Raw genomic sequence first — 21,330 nt, 5'->3', positions numbered from 1 at the left:
CTTCTCCAGCTCATTTCACAGATGAGGAACCTGAGCTAAACAAGATTAAGTGACTTGTTCAGTCACATATTTAGAAAGTATATAAAGCTAGATTTGAACTCATGTCTTCCTGATTCCAAGCTTGGTGTTCTATCTGCAGTGCTACTTAGCAAGCCCCAGAATCCAAGGCAATTAAAGATTAAAGTGTTTTATGACTATTTAGTATCTGAAGTAGGATTTAAAATTAGTTTTTCCTGATTCCCGATCCAGTTCTTTATTAATTATCTACCTATCCTATTTGTAGAGTCACCAAATATTTTGACCAGGGTCATCCACTAACTATAGTCACTTTGAAACACTACATGGTCTGGGGACTTCATCATGCATATTCCCAGAATTCCCAGCATACTGTGATAATTAAATAGGTTCTAGACATAATTTCTGAGTAATTTAATCATTTTATTAATAAGGTCAACACATTTATTATCAAAAAGATGGTCATTTAGCCATCTCTCTTAGATCAGACAATCATGGCAATGGGTTCACAGTTTGTATACCCTTTGAAGAGTGGATCATCCCTCCAATGGGAATCAACCCTCACTGGTTAACAACTAATGAAATCGAATATTACAGTGAGGGGCTGAGAGGGATATAATATCATCCATGAGTAGAGAGACTATCTCTAAACTCAGACCACTTCCAGATTTGAGCAGTCTATTCAAATTATTTATAACACATCCAACTGTGAGCAGAACACAGTGGTTACTCTGTCAAGGGTAGAATATGAACAAAAAAGTCCAATCTCATGCACAATTGCCCTCTAGAGATTGAACTTTATATAATCAGAACTTCAAAAAAGGGGAAAACTCTGGGTCTCCTCAAATCATTGGTTGTTAATCATTTTTCTCAATGTTTAGATTTAGAGAAAATAAGAAGGCTCCAATTTGTAGGGCTAGCAACTCTTTTAAGTTTTTAGACTAACAACCTTGCTTTCACTTTTATAGATCAGTTTTTTCCTTAGTTTTTGCAAGGCAATAGGGTTATAGGATTTGCCCAAGATCACACAGATAGGTAATTATTAAGTATCTGAAATTGGATTTGAACTCAGGTCCTCCTGACTTCAGAGCTGGTACTCTATTCTAGCTGCCCCTTATAGAATACATTTTAATATACAATTGATGACTGGTGGTGACCTCAAGAGGCTGATGAAGAACTGAACTAATTGATCCCCCCCACCCCAAATCATCAGAATATTACAGTTCCCAGTGTCCAAGCAGTTACTGTAAACATTCCCTCCATTGGTCCTCAAAATCCCCAGTAACCTTATTTTACATTTTTGACAATATATTTTGAATCAGCTTATTTCAGCAGAATTTGAAGTCTTTCTAAAATCTTTTTTTAAATGGATTTTTTCATTTCCCCTATTTGATTTATCTTTAACATTGGTTTAATCTCTTACATTTATTTTAAGATTATTCATCTCCCTCAGGACAGACACTTACTTATAAAAATGTTCTAAAATAATGTTTAAAAAGTCATAATGCCTAAATATTTTGTCTATTTCTGGAACATTTTTCTGAACCATTATAGAAAAATTTAGCTTAATTAAGAACTTGTCTTTAAAAATGGTCAATTATTTTATTTTATTTCAATTATTTCATTTTAATTTTTTCACTTTACTTTTAAATCATTGATTAATTAATTAATTGTTTTTGCAAGGCAATGGAGTTAAATGACTTGCCCAAGGTGACACAGCTAAGTAATTATTAAGCGAATGAGGTCATTTTTGAACTCAGTTCCTCCTGATTCCAGGGCTGGTGCTCTATTCATTTAACTACCTAGCTGCCCCCTAAATTATTTTAGATGTTTTCACAGGAAAAGCAATGCAGAGGTAATTCATTGTAGCTAGGTGGCACAATGGGTAGAGCACTAGGCTTGGAGTCAGTGGGATGAGAGTTTGAATCTTTTTTCTTGTACCAGAGACTTTATTTCCCTATTTTCCACATTTGTCCCAATGCTAGAAAGTGGAACTGGTGACTTAGCACAGCTCCCCCTCATTCAAATCCAATTAATGTGCTTGTCAAGGGACCACCTCCCCTGATGTCATGGTCTTCTTTGAAAATGAAGAAGAAAGCATCATCATCATCATCATCACCATCATCATGATGCTGGACTTAATCTGAAGTCATGAGACCTTATAATCATTCTACTGTTTGAACTCTGAGACTTTGAGCAAATCACTTTAACTTATCTGACCTTACAGTGGGAATAGTGATACTTTTAGAACAGGGTAATTGTTAAACATACCAGAGATAATGTACATGCAAGAAGCAATGCTTCAACTTCTCATTCCTCAATCCAACTTTCTCCAACATCTGTTAATCTTGCCTCCTTACCATCTCTCAGGAATACCCTTTTTTCTCCTCTGACATGGCTACTACCTTGTTATAGACCATCATCATCATATGTTTTGACCACTGCAATAGCCTGCTGAGTTTTCCCCCATTCCAGTTCTTTCAACCTTCCACGGGAATCTTCCTAAAGAGCAAGGTTGATCTTGTCACTTCCCTCCTCAATAAATTCAATTGGATTTCTATTGTCTTCAGGATCAACTATTAATCCTCTATTTGGCATTAAATGTCCTTTATTATAAGATCCTATCCAACCTTTTCAATTTCCTTACACTATAACTCTCCACGTGCCCTGCAATGCAATGGCAATGGCTTCTTTGTTCTTTCTTGTACAAGAGACTTTATTTCCCAATTTTCCACATTTGTCCCAATGCTAGAACTGATCTTCATTATCTCTGCCTTTTGCTTCTTTAAATTTCTAGCTAAAAATCCACTTCTACAGGAAACCTTTCCCAATTTCCCTCCAGTTTATCTTTGTTGATTATCTCCAATTTATGCTGTCTATAACTTGTGTGTTTGTAGTTGTTTGCATGTTATCTCCCTCATTAACTTAGTAAGGACTGGCATTTGCTTTTCTTCCTATTCCTAGTATTTAGCTCAGAGCCTTGCACAAAAGTAGTTATATAATAAATATTTGTTGACTGCCTGCCTGACATATGAAAAGCTCTTTATAAAATTTAAATTGCAATATGTTGCCAAAATGAAGTGTAATGGGAATTAAAATGTCAAAATTATGACTTTGTTCACCTTTTTTTTAATTGTCTGAAAAAATCAATCAATTGCTTCAAACCATAAAATAGTAAAAACATGGCTCACTATGGGAAAATACTTATAATCCAATTTCAGTTTGACTTTCATCAAATAAATTTAATACATATCTCCTCTCATTCTATTAGTAATGGGCTCCTATCATGAGGTCAGAAAGCTGACACATTTTCAAGACTTTACATCAACGTTTACCTTTCCTAAGTCTTATTTACAATTTCAGGAGTTTGCAGTCTTTTGTATTAAGAATAGTATAGACATCTTAGGAAGTTATAATAATGGTTTTTATACTCCAAAAGGTACAAATGATTTTAGGACATTTAATTATACTTTAGTTCTTTTAATCTCTTTCTGAATTAGATATTACATATTAAATAGTCATCAAATTATGTTTATTTTTTATATCTGAACAAAATTTTAGGTTTTTAGATTATTTAGTTTTCAAACCAACTAACCCATTAAATTTGGGAATATATGTAGATATATATTACATCACTGTTACAAAAAGCCAACTATCATGTAAAATTGTGCTATATTCTTCTGGAACCTTGTACTTGGGAATTAGAGATTTTGATGTTATGCCATTAATATATATGTTCTTTAAGGTCAGGACTATTCATTTTTATTTTTATGTCTTCACAGCCTTGTAGAGAGTAGCAGTTAAACGCAATGTTGATTGAATGATCCTATATTTCTAAAGGAAATATATTTATTCTAGTAAATAATGTGACTATCACATGATTTCTGTTCACTTATTTTTATTTCTAACTTATTTATTTATATGATAGAATTTAAACAATATTTAATTCATATAGTCCAAAGGAAAATGAATACATTGTCTCCATAGTATAAATTTAAATCTACTCTGTCCTTAGGGTTTGATTTTCTCATATTATTGTTATTGTGTGAAAGATGTTAATTTTTTAAATGGATAAGCTTAGAACTTGTAAAGTAACATTTTCTTCATTTTTCCTTTAGTGTGATCATTGTTTGCCCCTTTATAATGACAAACCCTTTCATCAGGGGGACCAAATTCATGCTTTTAATTGTAAACCTTGTCACTGCAACAACCATTCAAGAAGCTGCCACTATGATGTGACATTGGACCCTTTTCCTAATGAATATCATCAAGGAGGGGGAGGAGTTTGTGAGAACTGTCAGCATAATACCACAGGTAACTAGAAATTTGAATGGATCATTTTATCTAAGTATTTTTTACTAGTTACACAATAATAAGAATAATTTTAAATTTCTTTATTAGTATTTCACACCGAAAAATGATGCCCATATTATAAGGTAAAACAGACTGAGCAGATTGCTAGAGTACCAAGTCATTGCTTGACTCCTTCCCTTCACTGGAAAAGTGAAATAAGATAAATAATTTTACTGGTCCCCAAGTGAATATTCAGTTCTGTATACTTTTTGTTTGTTTGTTTTTATTTTTGTTTTTAGGTTTTTGCAAGGCAAATGGGGTTAAGTGGCTTGCCCAAGGCCACACAGCTAGGTAATTATTAAGTGTCTGAGGTCAGATTTGAACTCAGATAGTCCTGACTCCAGGGCCTGTGCTCTTTTCCACTGCACCACCTAATCACCCCCAGTTCTGTATACTTTCAACTTGAACTATTATATATAATTGACATTATATTATCAAGGTTTACAAAGCCTTTCCTTATATTATCTTATTTGATCCATATAACACTTCAGTTCAGGGGTTATTATTATTATTATTTCCATTTTATAGATAAAGAAACTGTGGGGCAGCTAGGTGGCTTAGGGGAAGCTAGGTGGCACAGTGGATAGAGCACAGGCCCTGGAGTGAGGAGTACTTGAGTTCAAATCTGACCTCAGACACTTAATAATTACCTAGCTGTGTGGCCTTGGGCAAGCCACTTAACCCATTTGTCTTGCAAAAACCTCAAAAAAAAAAAGAAGTTGTGCAGTGACTTGCCTAAGATAATACAGGAGACAGGATGTAACCATAGTTCTTCTTGACTTCCAGTCCAACATTCCATTTTCTAATTCATGAATCCATTTGGCAGTCCATAATTATATAGTTCAACCAGTATATATATATATACATATATATATATATATATATATGTATATATGTATATTGCTAAAAACAAGTTTTATCCCTTTGCTTTTACCTTCCAATCTGTGTTCTATGTTTTTTGAGCCTATGTTCAAACATTTATTAAAACCTGGAATTTGGCTTATAGAGTAGCAATATGGGAGGGAATATAATTTTGGGTCTTTCTTCTTTTTTTTCAATTTAATAGTAGCTATTGACATTCATTTTTGTAATATTTTGAGTTTCAAATTTTTCTACTCATCCTCACCCCCTACACAAGAAGCAAGGGATGTGATATAGGTTTATATACACACAATCATCTTAAACATATTTGCACATAAGTTATGTTATAAAAACATCGCAAGAAAGAAAAAACAAAAAACAAAAAGGAAATAGTATATTTTGATCTACATTCAGACTACATAGTTCTTTCTCTGGATGTGGATAGCATTTTTCTATTGTGAGTATTTTGGAATTGATTTGGATCCTTGTATTGTTGAGAAGAGTCATATATAAGTCATATATATAAGCTATCATAGTTTATCATTTTACAATGTTTCTGTTACTATGTACAATGCACAACTATTTCTACTCATTTCACTCAGTTATTGCTCACTTTCAATTTATATGTCTTTCCAGCTTTTCTGAAATCTGCTTGCTCATCATTTCCTATATCACAGTAATGTTCCATTGCATTCATATACAACTCACTCAGCCATTCCCCAGTTGATGGGCATCTCCTCAATTTCCAATTCTCTGCCACCACAAAAAAGTGCCATAAATATTTTTGTACTTGTGCATCCCTTTCCCTTTTTTATGATTTCTTTGGGATACAAGTCTAGTAGTAGTATTGCTAGATTAAAGAGTATGCAAAGTTATATAGCCCTTTGGTTATAATTCCTTTTCTTTTTTCTCCAGAATGGTTGGATGAGTTCACAATTTCACCAGCAATGAATTAGTGTTCCAATTTCTCACACTTTCTCCCTCATTTAAAAATGATTTATTAATTAATCTGATATGTGAGGTGGTACCTTGGAGTTCTTTATTTTGTATTTCTCTATTCAATAGTGACTTCAAACATTTTTTCGCATGACTATAAATAATTTTAATTTCTTTATCTGGAAATTGCCTGTTCATATCCTTTGGCCATTTAGCAATTGGGGAATGAGAGGACATGTATTTCAAAATAGCTAATTTAATGCAAAAACAAAACAAAGACATTAAATAGTCTAAAAAGATTGGTAGAACTCAGCAATTAAATGTAAGTATACATCCTGTCTGTTTAAACAACTGTTCCAGGAGATAGAAACATACAAAAAAATGACCATTTTTTTTCCTGAGAAATTGGGAAGGAAGCCCTTTTGTTCATTAAATCTGAATATAATAGGATTGTCTTAATAGAATTCTTGTCTAGTAACAAGTATATTCATATTTGTTTTTTTTTTTTTGCTCTATAAATAAGGCTTATGGCTAATAAGATGGTTAAATTCTCCTTAAAAAGTCTTTTAAGAAACCCAAAAGATAATATACATATTCACAAATATAATTTCACTGGCCTTCAATGGACAAATAGACAAGGTCCTATAAACATTTCAAATATGTCAAATTTAAAAACTGACTACGAATATAGTGGCTCTTCTGAGTTTGCTTGTTATTTTAAATCTTTTCCCAAGTGGTAGTTTATCTTTTGAGTAAGGTTTTCACTTTTTAATTTTGGGTTAATGATGACAACATGAATGGAGAATTAGGGGAAATTCCATATTCTAGGTTTCACTTCTAGTAAGGCTAGTGACTTGAATGACCTTTCATAAGTCTTTGAAACTTTCATTCCTTTTTTTTTCAATTTGGTTAAATGATGACAGTCTCCTACAGGGAAGTGATGAAGTGATGAGTACTAATTAACAACTTGTAAATCAACAGAATATCCTTGAATAATATGATAATATATCAGAGTAGTATATGAAAATGATAACTTTTTAAATCTTTACATTTTATTCAAAACTACTGATTCACCAAAGTACTCTTCACTTAATGCAGTGTACAATATCTTTCTACTTACAAAACTACATCTTATCTTAGTATCAGTCCTCTTTTCACAAAAAGATTCATTTCTAGGGAAAATTTCCTTTTAGTTGTAAGACTTAATTAAACCTATACTTCATATTAAGGCCCAGAACTTCATATGCTATAGACATAGATAATTTCCATATTTCATTCTAGATTATATGACTGGTACCAAAAAAATCAAGAAAAGTTTTAGGTTCAAAGCTAACTCTTTCAAAATGTATAGACTTTCACAAAGCAGAGCTTTTATAGAAGTGTGGTATTATATAACAGATGGAAGTTTAATGAAGTAAAACACAGTTTGTAACAGGTTCATTGTTTCATATGCTCTGGATCACTAAATTGGCAGGTAGAGATGAAAGGTGCATTAAAATGGACGTCCTGAAAATTATAGAATTCTCTCAAAGGAATAGAGTCTTTAATTTTGAATTATGCAGCTGATATTAATGAATTGGAAGCCATAATGCATAACCTTTCCCTTTTGCAGGAAGAAACTGTGAGCTGTGTAAGGATTACCTTTTTCGAGAAGTGGGTGCTGATCCATCAGCCCAAGATATATGCAAACCCTGTGATTGTTATGAAGCTGGCACAAAAAATGGCAACCTTCTTTGTGATCAGGTTAGTCTCTCCAGTACTATGCATATGGAATTACTCCCTTAGTCAAAAATAGTTTGGAAGAACTTTGTAACAGAGGATAACTACTACATGCATTTGCTGGGAGAATTTGGCATTTCAAAGTCATAGTTGTTTTAGGATGTCTTCAATAGTAATCTTTTAGGTTATGAGACTTGGAGCTAGTTTTTACATTTCTCATACATTAGAAATGTGCATTACATCTTTTCCAGGCTAAAACAGAGGTTTTTAAACTAAGTTGTACAGTGCTCTAAAATGCAAATCTTTCATGGATAGATTTTATGTGATCTAAGAAATTGGAGTTTTTAATATTAAGAATATTTTTTCATAATTGGTGTTCTTTGTAATCCCATGTATTCTTTTTTATGCATTTAAAAATTATTTTGAAAAGTCAATCATAGATTTCAACCAGACTACCAAAATGGACCGTGGTGCAAAAAAAGGTCATGAATCCATAGTTCAAGAAGTGTTAAGAGCATTTTCTAAAATGTATTCAGTCCTTGCCATATGACCATAAGTGGAATTATAGTATCATGATGTCATTCTGGTATATATGTTGGACATTGTTCAAAATGAATACATCTTGCACTAGATTCCATGCTAAGGTCGATTTCATAGTTTGGGGTTGCTAAAGAAATTAGAAATCCTGATAAAATTGCTTTAATCACTTGAGTCCATATTTTCTTCAATTGATATCTGCCATATGTGGATTATTTTCGGCCAATAAAAGGTGCTAATCCAGAGGTCTAATCTATGCATTTTAAAAATCATATATTCTTGGAACATGAGTTCATTCTATGGTGATGGTTCTTTGGCAGTCCTTCTTAAACACTGCTTGATCCATTCTTCAGGTTAGGTAAATCTGATGCAAATTGCCATGTGTTTTTCAGGTAGAATATTGAAAATAGAAGGTCAGGCTACTTTGATATATCCTAATAATACAAATAATACAAATAAATATAAAATTATGAAAATGGTCATGGGTAAACAAATACAAAAAATGAATTCAATGCCTGAACTGAATCTCCATTAACAAGATATTTACCTTTTAATAACTATGTTTCCTGTAGATGAAAATAATTAACCACAGTATCAGTTATAGAAAATATGAAGTGAATATTTTAGTTGCATTATGAAGGAAGTGAACTGTCAGCAACAAATTTTATACTAATACATCTGATAGTTATTTAGCACTACTTTATAAAATGTCCCATATAAATCTAGAGACCATTATAGTAATCTCAGAATATTAATAGCAATGCATCCCATTCAGCCCAGGAAAGGAGAAATTGAGAGAAGTAATTAGCATTGTCAGCTTACAGTGCCTGAATTTAAAAACTGAAGAACAAGGGAAAGATAGAGTATATCCCTATATACAATGATAAAACATAATTGCACAATCAAAAGAAGACTAAGTGTGGATTCAATAGACCATGGTTTAAATACCTGCTTTGTCATTTATTGTCTGTAACTTTGGGCAATTCAGATTAACCTATTTGGGCCTCAGTTTCCTTATTTGTGACATGAGGTAATTGGACTATGATACTTTATAATTTTAAATCTATATTCTTTTGGTTTGCACCACTAAAACTTGGAAAGCTAGGATTAAATTCAATTTTGACAGAGCTTGGATTCTATCCCTTACCTCACCCCCACCCAAAAGAGATTTTTATTACTTGTCCACATCAATAAGCTAAACTGCTTTAGATAGAACCATATCTAACATGTGACTGAAATTAGGTAAAATGTTTGGTGACGCTATTGGTTTTGATTTAGAACACGCTTTCCATCTATCTTGAAGCTCAATCTTGTATGCATTGTTTTCCACTGAAAGATGTGCTTGTTTTGTCTTTCTAGTTATGTTGTCAGCATTTGGCAGAGTTTTTTACAATGTGTAAGCAATTAATACATAAAATACTTTTTCATTCATTCATTCTTAGATAATGCCAAAAATTTTGATCTTAGATGATGATGAGTCATAATTATTAAAGAGATACAGAGCAGGCAATTTCAGAATGTTTTGACCCCAACTCATGTTAGAATTGCAGAGCAAGAATTTGTCCTAAAGATTAAATAAATTATATAATTTCAATACTTCACATTTAGAAGAGACCTTGGTGGCCATACAATTAAGTCTATCCCTAAAGGAAAAAAAATTCTCTTATTAATATCCCTGACAAATAGTTAATCAGCCTGAACCAGTCCATTTCACATTTGGACAGTTCTAGTTTGTAAGTTTTTCTTTATATTGAGTCAATATTGACCTCTTTGTAACTTCCATCAATTTCTCTTAGTTCTTCCAACAAGCTTGGGGTTTTCCATTTGCCATTAATGGATATGATCAAAAATGTGGTTTGAACCTGCAAACTATATCCTCTAGACAAACAATATTTAAGGGAAGTAGATAGATTTCAAGCCCAGGATTCCTTTTTCTAAGGAGAACAGAGTAACCAACCTGCTGACCTCAGTCTCTTTGCTTCCTTTCCTTTCAGGAAATACAGTCTCCCTTAGAAAAGGGAGAAGAGGTTAGATAAATTTTTTTTAACTGTGCAATGTTTTTCAAAGTGCACAGACATTTCTATACTACATGTGTGGGCGATGACCTTACTAAATATATATGTATATTACTATACAGTTATTTTTAAGTTGTGTCTGACTCACGATCTCATTTGAGGTTTTCTTGGCAAAGATACTGAAATAGTTTGCCATTTCCTTCTGAACCTCATTTTACAGATGAGAAAACTGAGGAAAACAGGTTAAGTGACTTGTCTAGGATCACACATCTAGTGTCTGAGATTAGATTCAAACTCAGGTCTTCTTGATTCTAAGCCTGGCATCTTATTCACTGTGCCACCAACTGTCCCCTTAGATTTATATATAAACTTTATCATTAAAGGGACAGGTAAATAAACGAAAATTTGTTTTATGCTTTTGTGTACCCTGACCATCAAGCAAACCATGATTGTTTTTCTTTGAGGTGAGGCAGTGTTATTTAGTTTTTTGGGAGAATCCAAAGATAGCCTGGTGTGCAAGGGCAGTTTAGTGTATTGGGGAAAAGACTGGACCTGAAATGTTGAAAGAATGTGCAAATATTGGCTAGTTATAGACTTGTTGCAGATTAATCATTTTCACCTTTAAGTTGAAACAAACTACTTTGCTGAGAGAAAGGTCTCTTTACAAAGTTTACAAAGTTTAATTTTAAAAAGTGTTTTAGAAATAGGAATTCTTATTATGGATCACATAAAGAATTTCACTGAGCTTATTCTCTTATCTTAATTTTTGCACAATTTAAAAAAGAACATTGCATTTTTAGTCAAGTATATGGTCTCAAACTCTTAACAGCTTTGTTACCCTGGACAAGTCACACCTCTGTTTGCCTCAGTTATCTCATTTATAAAATGAACTGGAGAAGGAAATGGAAAACCATTACATTATCTTTGCTAACAGAGTCCCAAATGGGATCATGAAGAGGCAGATATGACTGAAAAAGAATAATCAAATTTGTAGTCAAAGGACATAGTTAAGTCTGACTCTGCTCTCTGGGTGACCTTGAGAAGAAGGTTATTTCTTTGGGTGATTGTTTCCTTATTGACAAAATGGAGTTGAATAAAATAATCTCTGAGATTTTCTTCCCTTTAAAGTCTGATTCCTTTCCTCTTTTGGTCTAAATGATGCGATTCCTCTAAGGTGACTGGGAAAATTTCTCTGTAATCATCTCTCCTAATTGGTCATCAGGAGGGCAGATTACTGCCTTCTTTTAATTGTGGGTACCTTCTCTGCTCTGAAAACAATATAAAGAACAGAGTGAATGGGTTTTACTTATGTCAAATAGTTGGAAATGCTTGCCTTGGCATAATCCAAACCTAAACTATAATGTAAGAGAGACAGAAGTGTTTACTCTCATTTCCAAGGGGAAAGCAGAATAGCTACTAAAAAAGTTGTCAACAGTGTCAGAATTATAAACCGTAAAATCAAATTCAAGGACATTTTAAAAATTCATGCAATTGAAATCTGTAATAATATTAGGAAGCACATAGGGAAATTAGGCACTAACTCAAGTCCCATTTTGTTATAATAACTTAGGACATAAGCCAGCCCCAAATGGCCTGAGCGCCTGTGTAGCATACTCTGCATTCTGGTAGGGAACTTTCCCTTTGGCAGTCACTGTAGGCAGTTCGATTTCATCTTACAAGACTTGGGATAACTTCCTTCTGTTCCCAGGAGAAGTGTTGGGAGTCTTCCTTATTTGGATGCCAAGCTCATGAGACTAGCATGAAGCTGAGCATGAGGCCACTTAATCCTAAAGTTTGAGTGACAGATGAAAAACACAGAAAAGACCTCAAGCCTAGAGAAGCAATATGATATTATAGGGAAAGGAGACATTAAATTTCTGAATAGCTACTGCAGGCTCTGATTGTTATTTAGGGTATCATCCTCGTTTTGGACTTACTTTCTCACTCTCTGCGGTTCAGCTAAATGGGCATTATATTCTTCATTCAGGATGTTCAATTCTCCATCTCCAGGTCTTTGTAATAGCTGCTCCTCATGTCCAGAGCACATTCTCCCAATTCAACCACCTTTAGTGTTGTACCACACTTCTAGACACCTCCCACAAATCCTTTGTGCTCACAGGATTCATCCCAGGGAACGGTTATTCCAGGTTATGGGTCTTCTGTAGTTTTAAGTTTGTAAACTAAAGCTCACAAGCCCTACACTGATAAGTTTCCCTCTAATAGTTATCTATTTGACATAATTAGCTCAAAGACATTCATTGAAATGGCCTAGCATGAAGAGTAGTAAAAAAGCATTTTCCCATGAATCCAGAGTGTGCTTGACAAAAAATGACTTCAAAATTGGTGGAAGCATGAACACGTATACTGGTAGAGAGAAAACCCACACCACCAATATGGCAGGGTCTCAATGTCATTTATCTTTCACTAATATCCTCATCTGGCTCTGCCTTGGTGGCAGCATCTCTTCAAGGCAAGTCTCAGTTGGAATATCTGGTCCTTCTATCCACTATGCATGCTTTTTTTGAGTCCTGGGTGATTTCTTCCACTGCCAGATATCATTCAGGTCTGGTCTCTAGGATAAGTATAGATTAAAAATAGTGATTTCAACTCAAGCAAGGGATTCTTCCTCTAAAGCTGGCTCTTCTTGACTTTTAGAAAGGACTCTCTTCTCAATTAAGTCTTCCTGGATGACTCTTTTGTTAAGACAAGCAAGTATATGACTGATCTTTCAGATAGTCAATGACTAACAACCCTAGAATTTCATTGATTTATTTGAGGCTTCTCTTTGTGTAATTCTTCGCGTCTCTTAATTCTTTATAAAACATATTCCATTCCAAGTTTTTTATTTTATAATTTGAGGCTCTGGCTACTAAGAAACTAAAAAGAGGGGGAAATGGCTTTAATTTCTAACTGTTTCTGCTATCAGCTCCTTATAAACTCTAATTTCTTCAAGTGACTTAAGAAGTAATTATTTGGGGATTCCTTATTATCCCCTCCCCAACTACATTAGAATCTGTGATTTCCTTGAAGACTCAGCTCAGGCAGCTAGGTGGTGCAGTAGACAGAGCACTGGCCCTGGAGTCAGGAGAACCTGAGTTCAAATACGGCCTCAGACACTTCATAATTACCTAGCTGTGTGGCCTTGGGCAAGCCACTTAACCCCATTTGCCTTGCAAAAAACCTTAAAAAAAAAAAGACAGCTCAAGGACTATCTTCTACAGGATACTGGTTTTCAGCTTCCCAGCTGCTAAAACTCACCTCTGAATCCTGCAAAAAAAATCTTGTATCTATCGCATATGCATCTATGTTTATATGTAGGTATGTAAATATGTATGTCCATACAAACACATACTCATACACACATAGACAAACACACACAATGCATATACACAAACACACACAATATACACATATATAAACACATGTGCACCTATGTGTTATGTAGATAGATACAGTATATGTATGTTTAAACACATACATGTGTGTGTGTGTGTATATGTGTTCTTTGAAGGCAGGGTCTGTTTAGTTTTTTTCTTTGTGACTTTATTACCCCTAGTATAATTTCTAGCACACACAGAAGGGGGTAATAAATGCATATTGAAGAGGTCATTCAATATTCACAAATATTTCTCAATGGATCTGTTATATAATAATATTTCTCTCTAAAGTTTTTTTCCAGAGTTTAGCTTGAATTTTGGCTTTGCATTACACAAAGTAAAAGGCAGACATTTATTAAGCACTTTCTATTTGATAGGCACTAGACTAGGCACTGGACAGACACAGACAAAAATGAAACAATCCCTGCTGCTTTCAATTGACTTCTGTTCTCTTGGGAAGAACTGGACACCAAGTGCACGGAATTACTTACTACAGTGTTTGCCTAGATGGATGTCTGTTTTGTTTCTTACTCTAAAGTTCTTCCACTAATCAAGAGAGAGCTATCTGAAATTGCTAATTCATGGAGGTCACATTGCATTAGGGCACTGGAAAGCTCAATAAACTCTGTCCTAGAAGCTAGAGGTCCCAACCCATGGCATTAAAAAAAATAAATTGGGGAAAGTAAAACTGATGAAAACCTGAAGCTTCATTTTGAAGTATATAAAGTGAGAGGAATGGTTGGTTGTCATGCTCATCAATAGACTGCTGCAGCAGAGCCAGAACAAAAGCAATGATTAAGAGACATAAAAATATAGATTAATAAGTCAGGAGACTAAGGGCTGAAATGAAGTAGATAAAATAGAAAGGCATCAGTGAAGGAATTGTTTCCAAATCTTACCCATGGAAGATGGAATCATAAGGAATAAGGACGCTACATGAAAATTGTCCTATCATAATGATAATTTTCAAAGAAGTGTGTTAAAAACTTTCTCTGCTTAATTACTTGCAGTTCATCAATGCTTTTATCATTTGCTTAGAATTAGAGTCATCATTTGTCAATAAGTACTACAGACTTTCAGGAGTGAGTGTTTGAATGTCCCAGAAGAGTATTTTCTTCCTTCCTTCCTTCCTTCCTTCCTTCCTTCCTTCCTTCCTTCCTTCCTTCCTTCCTTCCTTCCTTCCTTCCTTCCTCCCTTCCTCCCTTCCTCCCTTCCTCTCTTCCTCCCTTCCTCCCTTCCTCCCTTCCTCCCTTCCTCCCTTCTTGCCTTCCTTCCTTTTCTGCCTTCTCTTGCTTTTTTCCCCTTGTCTGAATCTGTGAGTGCATAATTTTAGCAGGGTTAAGAAGGAATTCCTTTATTTTAACCCTATCTTTCCTATCCTCCTGTCTTCTCCCCAACAAAGTTGCTACAGTTTGGGGTGCTATGCAAGACCATGATAGATAGCTCAAAGATAAAACATATGCCTTATTTAATCCTATTAACATTTATTCAGTGTTTAAGTGATATGCAGTATGTGTATTTTGTGGGGTGGAAAGACAAAACTAAAAGAGCCCCTATCCTCAGCGAACTTAATCCACTTAATTTCTATGGAAAGAAGACCTAAAATGACACAATCACTTAGTCTTCTCTTTTTTTTTAAGGAATGAACAACCATTTTCCAGATCCTGATGGTTGAGAAACTCATTGTTTGGCAATAATTTAAGCATTTGAAAAACACATTTGAAAAGTAATTCATTCTGGCCAAGAGAAAAATCAAGGATTTTTCTGAGAATCTGAAAGGATCAACTAGTTCTTAATTTTTATTTGGTTGTAACTTAGTATCTAGCATGCAACTTATTAATGTTAATAAAATTTATTAAAATTTGCATTAAACTTATAATTATTTTTAATATTCTATTTTCAGATGTCTACTTTTCCCCAAGGTTAATTCTAAATCTATTTTTTATCACTACAATTTATCATACTGAGCCAATAATCAGCCATTTATTTTCAAGGTATATTTACTAAAATACATACTTATTTTCATTATATTTTAAATCCAAAACAATACATCACATCACCAACCACTCATCCCCCAAAACAGTTAACTGGGAAAAGTGTATTTCTGTGCGTTTGTAACAGGACATGGATGATGAAGTTATTCATGTTGGAAAAGGTAAGACAAGCTGTGAAATCTTTGATTTTAATAAAGTCACAACATCATCTTGTTAATACCACTATATTAATTTTGCTGCAAATTACAATAAGACTACACCGCATGGTTGTGCCATTCAAATGACATTTATGAAATGCTCTAATTTAATGCAATGACATATATTACATGCATCTTTTACAAGTTATAGCTTGTAATCTCTGAGAGAAATAGACCTAAAACAGCAAAAAATGGATGATGCAATATGAAATTATACCCCTTTGAGAACTAGGATAGCTATAATTGCATTGCTTTCTCTTAAAACCATTCAAGTATGTAACCATTGCTGGGTATAGCAGGAGGTAGAAAACCTCTTTGCACTTTTTCTGTTTTTGAACATTCAAAGGCTTGAGGATAAATGTATTCCATTTCTCTTATTTGAACAAGCTTCAGAACTTTACCTTTTCACACACTCCTTAGAGATTATGGTGAGGATGTTTGGAAAACAGCTCCTTAGAAATGTCTTTGTAGAGGTGGAATGGAACTAATAACAAAAAAAGTCTAACAGACTGAAAAACGACAGACTTAGAAAAAGGGAAATGGCATTTTGGATTTACACCATTGTAGGATCTTTTCTTCTCAAATGAATATTTTGGACGGCTGAGTAAGATGATAAACAGCTGTATCACAATACACTTAAATGGAAGGAAGTATTATGATGTACATTATTCACCTACTATTCTCCAATTCGTGACATTTATATGTGGCAGAAACCACAGCAGATTCACTTACTTATTTTGAAATGGAATGAATATCATACAAAGGTAGCCTGTTATATTAAATGACTCTTCTCTTCTCTAGAGGGGCCTATGATATTTTTTAGAAAATGAATAGTTGTGCCAGGCCTGAAAATGAAGTGATTCTCAGCACCAGGTCTTAAGTATGAGGAAGCTTCAGGATGATAGGGGGCATGTGCTCACAGGTTTCTCTTTATAGCACAGCTGAATGCATATTTAATAACTCATTTCTTCATGTTGCTGATGAACATCTACTTCAGGATTTTGTTTAGTGACTTTGGAAAGTGCAGTCAATCTTTTTGGAAAGTAGTGAAATGGTCCAGATGTTGCTCTGGTCACCAGGTGCTGTGCCTCTTAGATGTCAAACCATACACCTACTATTGGCTATTGAAACATGCTATTGACACAAGAAAATGAAGAGGAAAGGAAGGAAAGCAATGAAGTAGTCCATACAACATGTTTATTTGTTTTGCACACACTAATGGATGGATTCACATAGCAATTATCAAGAGCATATAATGATTAAATATCTTAATGTTTCCAAAGCTTGTTTGTTATATGAAGGGAATTCATGAACACTGAACTGAGGATTAAGTAACTGGGAATGAAACATGTTTTGTCTTCAGTGGAGATAAAGTATTATTGGATCCTAAATTTTTAAATAGACCAATTATATCAGAAATTAATCAAGGCCTTTTGACTAACTCACCCAATAGCACAAATAATTGTTAGAAGCAGTGAAGACTATAGCTGTTTTAAACATCGAAATCATGTCTTCAATTCTAACTTAATTTGATACTAATTATGCTTTTCATCTCTTGTATCTTTAGGATAATATGCATTAGCTCATGAATCATGAATTTCCTGATACATAAGATGTGGTTTTATTGAAATTTATCTGTTTTTCAGATGAAGAATTTAATGAATTAAATTTTTCAATATGGTCCAGCTACCTATCTATTGGCATATCAACATATATATTATATATATATATATACATGTATATATATATAATATAGTATATATATGCTATATTATAAATAATATTATGCACTTATTTTATATATATGCATATACATAATATTTCTTCCATCCCTTTCAGTCCACTGTACACAAAAAAGGTGCTGAATGAAGGTTGCTTTGAATTACCATTTTTATACCCAGCTTTCAGTTATTTTGTACAAGTACAAAATGGTAAGAGATCCTTGACCTTCCCCGATCCCCCCAAAATAAATTCACTATCCTATGTTGGTGTAGTGAATAGAGTCCTAGATCTTAAGTCAGGAAGACAAGTTCAAATGTGCTCTTACTAAGCTGTGTGACCCATTTATTCCTGTTTGTCTCGTTTGCTCATCTATAAAATGGATTGGAAAAGGAAATGACAAACCCTTCTAGAATCTTTGCCAAGAAAGCCTCCCAAAAGTGGTTATGAAGAGTAAGACATTATTTTTTTTAGCCTTTTTTTGCAAGGCAAATGGGGTTAAGTGGCTTGCCCAAGGCCACACAGCTAGGTAATTATTAAGTGTCTGAGACCAGATTTGAACCCAGGTACTCCTGACTCCAAGGCCAGTGCTTTATCCACTATGCCACCTAGCCACCCCCAGAGTAAGATATTACTAAAACAGCTAAGCCACCACAAAATTTGGTTCAAAACAGTTTAAATACTACCTATAGCATGAGATCTTTTTTGATCTGCCAGTTGCTAATACCACCCTTGAAAATACCTCATTTTAGAAATATAGTTTGCAGATACTGATATGTATCCTTGTCTCCTATAGAATATAAGCTCCCTGAGAGTAGGTATTAAATTATCAGCTCCTAGAGGGCAGGGATTGTCATTCACTTTTCTTGGATCACTAATCCTATCACAATGTTTTACACATAGTAGGCACTTGATAAAATCTTATTTACTGAGAGTTGTGTTTTGTTTGTCATCCTATTACTAGTGCATTGCCTAAATACTTGTTGATGGACCATTCTGATATGTTCATTCTAGTGTTATAGATTCACAGCAACCCTGGAGGGAGGATAAAACAAATCACCTGAGGTTATGAACAAATTTATAACTCTCACAAGTTCCTATTCATAGCATGGAGCTGAGTAACCATCAGATACTACTACCTGGACAACCTCCTGTTAGCTTAAAATGCATTTATTGAATCTTAATGGTACTGAGCATAGCTTCATAGTGATTTCCTAAGCAGAATATGAAAAACAGAATTACTGTGCAAGTGGTTTTTTTTCAGAAGACTTAGCAACAGAACAGGTCATCAAGCACCAAACCCAGATCAAAGTCGATTAACTAACCAGTAACTATTGAATATCTGGAATTAGGTGCTCGAACTTTCATCTAACCTTTCTGACTGGAAGACTTGGACTTGACAAAGACGTCACATCCAGTGTCTTAAACAAGTTTCATCAGCATCACTAGTGAGCCCTACTTAACACTAAATGCTAAAAAGAGAGAAACCCCATGATCTTGGAATGCAGCCAGTTTAGCAGTTGTAGGACGGATGCCTTCTGTGTGAAGAGGATTGATGACAGTAGGAGACTAGAGCAGCTGCTGTTCAGTGAGTTGAAGCAAGAAGGGGGTAGTATAAGAGGGCAGAATGAAACAACAGAGACTCTTCTTGAGACAATATGGCATACCTATGGAATACTGAGGGGAAGAAAAATAAACAGCCATTGACAGACCACATTAGCATACCCTAAGTCAGAGACTGGATGATTCTACTTTAGGGATGACTTCTTTAAAGGGAGTGATTCCCAAAGCCCATGATGGAAAAAAGTCATTGCTGCCAAGAGAAAAATTCACTGCAAATAGCAGTACATGAAAGTATGGACCTTGTACATTCACTGGGCAAGGGATTCCACTTATAATGTGTACATCTTTTTTTTTTTCTTCTTCTTCTTTTTTTTTTTTGCACAGCAATGGGGTTAAGTGGCTTGCCCAAGGCCACACAGCTAGGTAATTATGAAGTGTCTGAGGCCGGATTTGAACTCAGGTACTCCTGACTCCAGGGCCAGTGCTCTATCCACTGCGCCACCTAGCCACCCCTAATGTGTACATTTTCAAAGAGATTCTTTTCACTGTATAGGGTTCCATAGTAGGTAAATTCTGATGTGTTATTTCTTCTCAAAATGAATGAATTAGTAAGTGCCATTCACTAGAATGTGCAGAAGAATCTTCATATGAGGTTTAAGTCCTCACTTTAGCTTTAATGCAAACATTCTTAATTATTAATAATAATAATAATAGATTCTTAAATAATGACCTTATTTAAAATATATATTTTTTATTTTTTTTCTTTTTGCAAGGCAATGGGGTTAAGTGGCTTGCCCAAGGCCACACAGCTAGGTAATTATGAAGTGTCTGAGGCTGTATTTGAACTCAGGTACTCCTGACTCCAGGGCCGGTGCTCTATCCACAGCGCCACCAAGCCACCCCTTAAAATATATTTTGATAGCCATTTCAAAAATTGGTTTCTTTTATAATCATATATATTTGAATTTGTACATTCAAAAACATTATTCTGAAAAAGGGTCCTTAGGTTTTACCAGACTGTCAAAGTAATTTGCAAAATGTACACAAAATTCTTAAGAATCTCTGCTTTAAAGGTTTGATAAAATTTGACTAGTTACAGGAAGAAAGCAGTTTATGTAGTGTTTATAGTATAAACATGGAGCCTGAAATGAAAGTGATATCGTAAGGCAAGAATGAGGATACTATTAAGGAATATTTAGAGGGTTCACATTGGGGATTATTATGACTTAAATAACATTTGATGTTAGGATGAGGAGTTTGGGTATGATGCTGATAGAAAAGGGAGCCATTGGGGGAAGCTAGGTGGTGCAGTGGATAGAACACAGGCCCTGGAGTCAGGAGTACCTGAGTTCAAATCTGGCCTTAGACTCTTAATAATTACCTAGCTGTGTGGCCTTGGGCAAGCCACTTAACCCCATTGCCTTGCCAAAAAAAAAAAAAAACTTAAAAGAAAAGGGAGCCATTAAAAGTTTTTGAGGACAAGAAAGGGACATAAAGGTTGTCTGCTCAAGATGGATTGGAAAAGTAATAAATTGAAAAAAAATTTTTACTAAATTCTACTCTCTTACTCCCCTTATCCAATTTAAGAAGATAATTCTAGCCTATAAAATCCTGAGAATGAGGAATATGTGTGTGCATTTGTGTGTGTGCATTCACACATATATTTATATATACTTACACGCACATATGTATTTATGTTTAATAGACTGGAAAAATATGTCCCCCATCTCTACATTCAAATGATCAAAGAGTCGAGAATGTCATGCAAAAAGACTGATAACCATGATGTAGAAAAAGAATTCACTTGGTCCTATTTAATTTAAGATCATAATGTGATGTGCCAGAAAGAGCATGTGTATATGAAATCAGGAGACCTAGGTCTGAGCCCCAGTTATTTCTCTTTTTAGCTATGTGACTTATTCAATTCACTTAACATCTCCATTTCAATTTCCTTATTGGTAAAATAGGGAGGGTTTGCATTTATGACATTTTATGAAAAGTTATTTCTAAAGACTTCATATAGGTTAAAAAAAGTGAATTTCAA

The 21,330-nt window shown here is 34.3% G+C and overlaps 1 protein-coding gene across 1 annotated transcript in view; it reads left to right on the top strand.

The window, feature by feature from the left end:
- The window catches only part of USH2A (usherin), a 1,130,853-nt gene that overhangs the window by 134,260 nt on the left and 975,263 nt on the right, over positions 1-21,330 (top strand). Inside the window, exons 9-10 of the mRNA XM_074222669.1 lie at positions 4,134-4,329; positions 7,778-7,908. Coding sequence (XP_074078770.1) covers positions 4,134-4,329; positions 7,778-7,908 — 327 coding nt within the window. The remainder of the gene's footprint in view (positions 1-4,133; positions 4,330-7,777; positions 7,909-21,330) is intronic.

Source organism: Macrotis lagotis, chromosome 2 (assembly GCF_037893015.1).
Source record: "Macrotis lagotis isolate mMagLag1 chromosome 2, bilby.v1.9.chrom.fasta, whole genome shotgun sequence".
NCBI lineage: Eukaryota > Metazoa > Chordata > Mammalia > Peramelemorphia > Peramelidae > Macrotis > Macrotis lagotis.
Note: the sequence above shows the minus strand (reverse complement) of the source record. Positions and strands in the feature narration are given on the sequence as shown.